This window comes from Buceros rhinoceros, unplaced genomic scaffold (assembly GCF_000710305.1).
Source record: "Buceros rhinoceros silvestris isolate BGI_N320 unplaced genomic scaffold, ASM71030v1 scaffold27268, whole genome shotgun sequence".
NCBI classification, from domain to species: domain Eukaryota; kingdom Metazoa; phylum Chordata; class Aves; order Bucerotiformes; family Bucerotidae; genus Buceros; species Buceros rhinoceros.
Genome location: NW_010426724.1, coordinates 21,013 through 28,048, shown reverse-complemented (window position 1 = coordinate 28,048; position 7,036 = coordinate 21,013). Strand labels below are relative to the sequence as shown.

Here is a 7,036-nt window from a genome sequence, read left to right as displayed (position 1 = left end):
TGGCGCAGCACCAGGCCCCCCCCCGCCACTCTCCGCGGCAGCCTGCAGAGGCTGCTGACCCCTCTCCTGTCAGGCCTCCAGCACTTGCAGAACAGGTTGTCAGGCCCATCTGTCGGTCCTGTTAACAAAGCTCCTTGACGGGCATTTGCATGGGGTATTTAAAGATCACATGGAGGCGTTTACCGAAAGGAGGATTACGGAGAGCTGGAGCCGGCGTGAGTCTGCGCTTTTAGGGTGACATTAAGGTTTTTGGAGAAAGGAATCATGGACGAGCTCTTCCCTTTCTGCTGCTGGGGCTGGCAGGGCAGCGTTAAAGTTGTTCTAATTAGTTTTTTTATTAACGTGAATGTTCCAGGGGCTCTGGCAAGGTGCCTGGGTTTTCACCAGCACAGAAATAAAGGAGAGAAAGAACAGCTCTCCAGTCCTACCTCCAGGACAAATGAAGTGCACCTGCACAGCGTATCTGAGAGGAAAAATTGCAGCCGCACGTCTGCAGGGCATCTCGGTCCTGCGGGTGGAGCTGAGCTGATGTCTCCTTAACTTACACTTCCCTGTACACAGCGAAATGCATGTTTCCATCCCGCCTGAGCTCTCTCCTAGCAGATGAGCCTGGCTCTACCAACTCTAAACTGCATTGGCTCCCGAGGAGTCAGGGTTGGAAGATACCTCCAGGGTTTTCAGTCTCGTTTTCCATCCCAATGAGATCAGCGGATCACACTCTGTTGTCAGGACTGGTGTGGTTCTGAACCCCTCCCTCCCGGCAGGCAAACAGATAACCGGGTTGTCCCGATGGCTAAAGCCGTCTTAGGTCTCCCAGCCTGCATTCCGGCCCATGTCACCCCTGTGTGCCACAGCTGTCCTTTAGGTTATGTCGGACCTAAGCTCTTCCCCTTTGCAGACGTATTTTTAGATCGCAGTCACCTCCCCTATTAACCTTCCTTCTGGCGGGCTAAGCAGGCTGACCTCTGAGTCTCCTCGTCTGCTCTGAATTCTTGCTTCGCTTCCTCAGGCCTGGAGGCCTCTTCCCGCCTCTCCCAGGCTGAATTTGTCTTGCTCGAACATGGGCAGCCAGAATTGTCCTTATCATTCCTAGAAAGGGACCCACTCGCCAGCTGAAGCTGCCGCACAAGGTCCCCATGCAGAGGAGAGGCTGAAGCAGCAGGCTGCAGCCAGGATGTGTTGACGTCTCTTGGGGTCCCACCATGGAGATCCCGGCACGAGGCAAGCTCCCCAGTACAGCCCAGTGCTCCAGGCAGCGCTGTCCCGCTCTGCCGCGTGGCTTGGTAGGTCCATTGAAACCAAACCACCAGCTCTCTGTTGCTTAGCAGAGGGTATTGACCACCCTGACCCCCAGCTAGTGGGTCAGCACTGGTACACACAGCAAGGGCTCGCTCACCAGGTCTGGCAAACCCTCCATTCCCCGGCACCAGCAAAGCACTGACACTGCAAGTCCAGCAGCTCGTAAAGCTGCAGCTCCCTTGACCAAAACAGTATTAATATTTATGAAGTGATTAGCAGATGCCTCCTCTCTTTAATAGCTCCTCCTAAGGCTCGCCATAAACCACCGCACCGTAAATTCCCCCCCAGACATCTCTGCAGGGGCCCGCGAGGCAATGCGGGGGTGTGACATATTGCTTCAAGGTGTTTGGAAAGCGACCCCCACCGCGTCGCAGGGCTGCGTCAGCCCTCGTAAACTCTGTCTGTCAGGACCGTGGCTTCGAAGTTCTCCAGCAGATGAGGTCAGGCTGTCGCAGCGCTAATGAGGTGCTGCAGGAAGCAGTTTCAGTGGGATGTTCCCAGCTCTGCAACCTCTATTCTCTCCACCTCTAGGGTGGCAAAACCTGCCTGCTGCTGCTCGAGTTCCTGCCCCATGAGACTCCATCCTTCGGGCAGAGGCAGGTGTAGAGGTACTGGCACTTATGTGGGTGAAGAGCCAAGGGTGCTTTCATCCCAGTCCATGCTCCTGTTGTCTGCCTCAGGTGACCTTCCCCTGCCAGGGAATGGGGCCGTTGGGAGATGCCGGGTGAAGCATGAGTGATGCCACAGTGCTGCTGGGGACATTTCAGGACAGTTCATGGCAGCCTGTTTCTGCATTTTCTCTGGGTGTTCCGAATTCTGGAGTGAAGAGAGGTTGGAGGTTTCAGGTGGAATGAGGCTTGCAGAGGGGAGTATCTGCAGTGTGAAGCAGTGTGGCTGCTGGGCTCACCCCGACTGTGTCAGTCCTGTTGGTTCGAGCTTTCTCACTCAGCACATCGTCACGCTGCAGAGCTCATTGCCACGGGATGCTCTAGGTGCCAGTGCTATGAATAAGTTCAAAAAGCTGTTAGAGGAAATCAGGGACAGTAGGTCCTTCAAGGGCTGTTAAACACAGTGCTCTGGACACAACCTCTGGCTCAGCGAGTGGCTAGATCAGGGGCTGCTGGAGGCTGGCAGGGAGTCCTGACAGCAGCAGGACTCTGGATTTGCCCTTTGAATGCTTTTTCTCCCAAGCACCTGCCACTGGCCACTGTCAAAATCCACCAACGTTCATCCCCCGAAAGCTGCAGGAAAAGGTGGGGGGTTTATATAAGCTGGATCCGGACACTGGGACTGGTCTGACCCACCGTGGATGTCCCAGTGTCCACTTCTAAGGTGAGAGTGGCTGTGCATCCTTTTATCTGCAGTGCTTTTATCATGCCTATGGGTGTTTGCCACGTGCCATGAAGGTACCTCTCCAACCCTACCCAGCTTCTCTGGGGCAGCAGCAGAAGTCTGGGGAGGGGTGTCTGTATCTGCTGGAAAGAAACACCATGAAGGATTTGCTGTCAGCTAGAGGAATTGTCCGCTGTCAGCAGAGCTTGTCAGGGAGGTCACTGATTGAAAGGCTTCAGCTCACACTTGGGACACCGGTGACAGCGTTACAGCCAGTGTCCGTCACATCTGACTGTGAGTCTGACTATACCTGTGCAGCTCCACCAAAACCAGCCTACTCATCAGCAGGATGTGTCGGGCTCTGGTCTCCCCGAGGTCACCTTCCCAGCAGGAGCAGCCAGGCTTTTTTTGCTGGGTGGTCCTCAGGAGCTGTCAGGATCATCCCCCCTCCGAAGGTTCGGAGCTGCCTGTGCAGGCAGAGCTCTCTCCTCTAACAGGCCAGTCCCTGGGCTAGTCTCCATTCACAGTGTGGCTTCCTGGGGCCACCCAAACACCCCCAAACCTTGGAAGTGCAGCCTAGAGGTGTATCTCCCTCCTTCCTCCAGCCAGGGGCTGCTTATCTTCCTGGTGCACGAGGTGTTTTCACAGCATCGGTGCCCGCAAACCTGCACCAAGTGTCTGTGCTGTGGCGAGTGGGGTCTAATTGATGTGGTAATTAACGTCTAGGCAAGCCTGGATTTCGATCTGCAGTTCGATAAGGTGTACAAGTGGACCGCCAGCAGCTCTGATGAGAAGAGAACCTTTATCAGATGCTTGTGGAAGCTGAACCACCGATTCCTCGCCAGCTCCATCACGTTTGTGAACGTCCCCGCCTGTGCAGCGGAAGGTAATTAGTTTCCTTGTCACACCCGGAGCAGTTTGGTTTTTTTCCATCATCGCTTCAGGAACAGGAGGTGAATAAATTTCAAACAGTGAATGCGGACGACGAGAGAGGTCGAGGTGGGTACCAGGGAGAGGCAAGCCAGAGGATCCGTGATTTGTGTATCTGGAGGCACAACCGTCTGATTTATCTGCTGACTCTTGCCATGGGGACGCGGTGCCAGGCTGGGAAGAAAAATAGACGGGTGGTTTATCTTCTCTCCAGAGATGCCATCTGCGCTCTGGGTCGGGGAAGGCGAGTGGGAAAGTGATGGTATGTCAGGCTGGGGGGAGAGTGCCTGCCTGGTGACATTCCCTGGCAGTAAATCAAGAAATACGGATACCCATGGATATAAAACCACATTTCTCCCTCCAATACATGACTATCAGTGCAGTTGATCAGAAGCCTGATCACCTCTGAAATTTGTCTCACAAACAGATCAACGTGCCCTGACACACAATCCTGGAGAGGAGAGCAAGTAAAACTACGACCAGAGCTCAACTTAAACGTCACGTGTCTGTTTTGTCCCTCTCACAAAGCCGACCCATGACCCCAGCACATCTTTCCTTGCTCCATGCCATGATCTTATTTTAACTGACCCACGTCACTCGATGGGACCCCAGGGCTAACATTAGCAGGGCTAGTTAGACGGTGTAGCTGGAAGGCTTTGGCCACCTCCACATCTCCTCCTGCCCATGCAGGGAGACAAAGGCCCCAAGAAGAGAGGAAGGACACCGCGGAGGCCGAGAGCCAGGAGGAGCTCAGTGCCTACCAGGAGATGACAGCACGGGAAGCTGCTGACATGCTGAAGCTGATGGAGGAGTATGAGCCCCTGGTGAACAACTCCGTGGCCTTTGCAGAGCAGCTAAACAACGACCTCCAGGTGCTGGATGAGGTAAGGGGGCCGAGACCTGTGATGGAACCGAAAGGGTCAGAAAGGAAAGCAGCAGCCAGGGAGAAAGAAAAGAGGGAAACAATCAAACTGTGGTAGGAAGGGCTGGTGGAGAAGGCACTCGTGAGCTTTCCTTGCTTTGTCAGAGCTCTGTATTTTACTGCATCTCTGCAGAGGATGACTTGTTCCATGGAATGGTGGAGCAGCATCATGAGAGCTGCTCCAAGCACTTACCTTCTGCTAATACATCCAGTGCTGGGATTTTATGGGCAGGTACCTGAGGAACAAAGCGGGGGAAAAAAGCCAAAGCTCCTAAAACATGTGAGAAACCACAGACCCTAAATCGAGCTCCTCCAGCTGCAGTATCTGTGTATTCCCAATCTGGTTTTGTCTATCAGTTGTTACACTTGGAAGCCGAGTAGTCAAACTGGCAGACCAAACCCCTGCTTCCCTTGGCAGGTCATAGAGGCACTTTGTGACTCAGTTTCCCTGCTGTAAAATACCCTCTGAGAGGAACTAATAAATCCCCATTAAGCTGTTTGACAGGGAAGGTGCTGTCGAATACATTATTTCAATGCCCTCTAACGAGTAAGTGTCACTTACTGCTAATACGAATTAATTAACGAGATGTTTCTATTTCTAAGGTTTAATCTATGATATTAAGTGTTGTTAATACCAGCAAGTCAGACCAGCACACGCATCTATTTGAACGTTTCTTTCCCCCACATCCCAGCGATAACACCTTGTCCCCGCCACACCACTCACCCTCTGCTAACCCAGCTGTTCTGGGGAGCGCGGAACACGGCACCAACACCAAGAGCGAGCTTCTCTGCGGCGGAGGGGAGGGACCCGCGGCCGGGCACGCAGGAGGCGGCCAGCTCTGATTTTTGCATTGGTATTCCTCCGTCCTCGCAGCATCTCAGCCCCCGCTGAAGCGCCAGCAGCTCCTGGCAGCTTGGTCCCGTTTTCAGCAGGGGAGTTATCAACTGTAGGCGAGCGGCAATGCTCCACAGAGCCCCTTCTGCCAGCGGTGGCCCTGCTAGTGTCACCGGTGACGCTCTGCTCTGGGCAAACCCCCGTGGGTCTGCTCAGCCCTAATAAGACCATCCACAGGAGTGGCGGCGACAGGATTGCGGGAGGTTTATGGCTGTAGTTTAAGGACATTTAATACAATGCGAAGCTCCGGGCAGAGGCGGTGGCCGTGGGCCGGGGTCCCTGGAGTGCGGCTGGAAAGCAGCAGTCCGGGAGGGGGGCTGTCTGCTCCCTCCCAGGTCCCTGTGGAGGCTGGTTGGGCAAAAGGAGCATTCGCTCAGCGTCATTGGTGATTTTGGAGCTGAGGGATAGTGTGTGCTGGTCCTCAAACCTACAGCAGGCTGAGCCTGCTGGTAGGTGAAACCTCTGCCCGCCTGGCCATCCTGGGCTGGCCGTGGGAAAGCGTCGTCACCCCGTAGTGGGGTGGTTTCAGCTCTGCCCTTTGACAGAGCTCTGATATCAGGCTTTTCTTCAGAATTCCTCTGACCTTTTCAGATCCTTTGGGAATGGACCTACCTCTGAAGCCATTCCCCACAGCCCTTTTTCCTGCACCTTCCTAAAAGTGCCCTGCATTTGTCACAGGAGGGTGTCATCCACGCCTTGCTGGGGACCCCACAGCCACCCAGTCCAGGTGTGTGCTGCAGAGTGGTCTCACCCATTTCAGGAGCATCTCCGTGCTGCTCCAGCATCTTGTGCTGCCTGTAGGACCTCTAGAGCTGGAGCTGCCAGCTCATCCTCATCCCGATGGCAACGCAGATGGAGCTCGGAGGAAGTGCACGACGCAGGTTGTGGAGATGCGCAGCATCTCCTGGGCTCTCAGGCACTCTCCTAACCTGGAGCACAGGGCAGGCCCAAGCCCCAGTAACCTGACTTGGGTGGACAAGACTTTGCTTCTCCTCCTCCCGTGAGCCGGGCATGGGGCACGCAGAGGGGCGCAGATCCTTCTGTACTTGTTCTTTGCTTAATAAAAAAGCTGTCAGATAATTGAAATATCAGAAAAGGCAAATTTCTTCAACAGCTTTATTAAGGGAGAGAGAAACAGCAGCCTGAGCCTCCCAGGCCTGTGCCCATTGACTGTTTTCTGTGATATCCCGTGTAGAAGACAGGCCCTGAAAACCACACCATGAGCATTTGGAAGCAGTTCATCTCCGGTGGAGCTTGTCAGCAACGATGAACAGGCTGTTCCATCTCTACCACCCGTCAAAACACACGCCTGAGATCTCCCAAGGCAGATCGTGCCTTCCTTCCTGCATTAGAGCCGTCTCTCTGGGCACGTCTCACGCGTGATTTAACTGTTTATTAGTTCCCCTGCCAGAGCAGCTCAGCTGGGTGATGCCCTGGCAGCAGTGCCGATGTCCGGAGCTGCGCTAAACGTGCTGTGACAGGCACTTGGCACAGCCATGGTCTGCATAGATGTGTTAGAGCCAGACAGAAACGGCCAGTGCCCCACAGCTGGCGTGTTTCCTGACAAGTATTGTGGGGTGGACACACAGGGGGCTTCGCCAGATGTGGGGATTGAGGGCTGGTGACTCCATGCATGGGCCACTTGGGACTTTCCCAGT

At 54.5% G+C, this 7,036-nt stretch overlaps 1 protein-coding gene across 1 annotated transcript in view; it reads left to right on the top strand.

Annotated features, from left to right (window-relative positions):
• The window catches only part of LOC104498270 (exocyst complex component 1-like), a 22,491-nt gene that overhangs the window by 1,397 nt on the left and 14,058 nt on the right, over window positions 1-7,036 (top strand). The window contains exons 3-4 of the mRNA XM_010141626.1: window positions 3,358-3,517; window positions 4,252-4,445. Of these exons, the coding sequence (XP_010139928.1) occupies window positions 3,358-3,517; window positions 4,252-4,445 (354 nt within the window). The remainder of the gene's footprint in view (window positions 1-3,357; window positions 3,518-4,251; window positions 4,446-7,036) is intronic.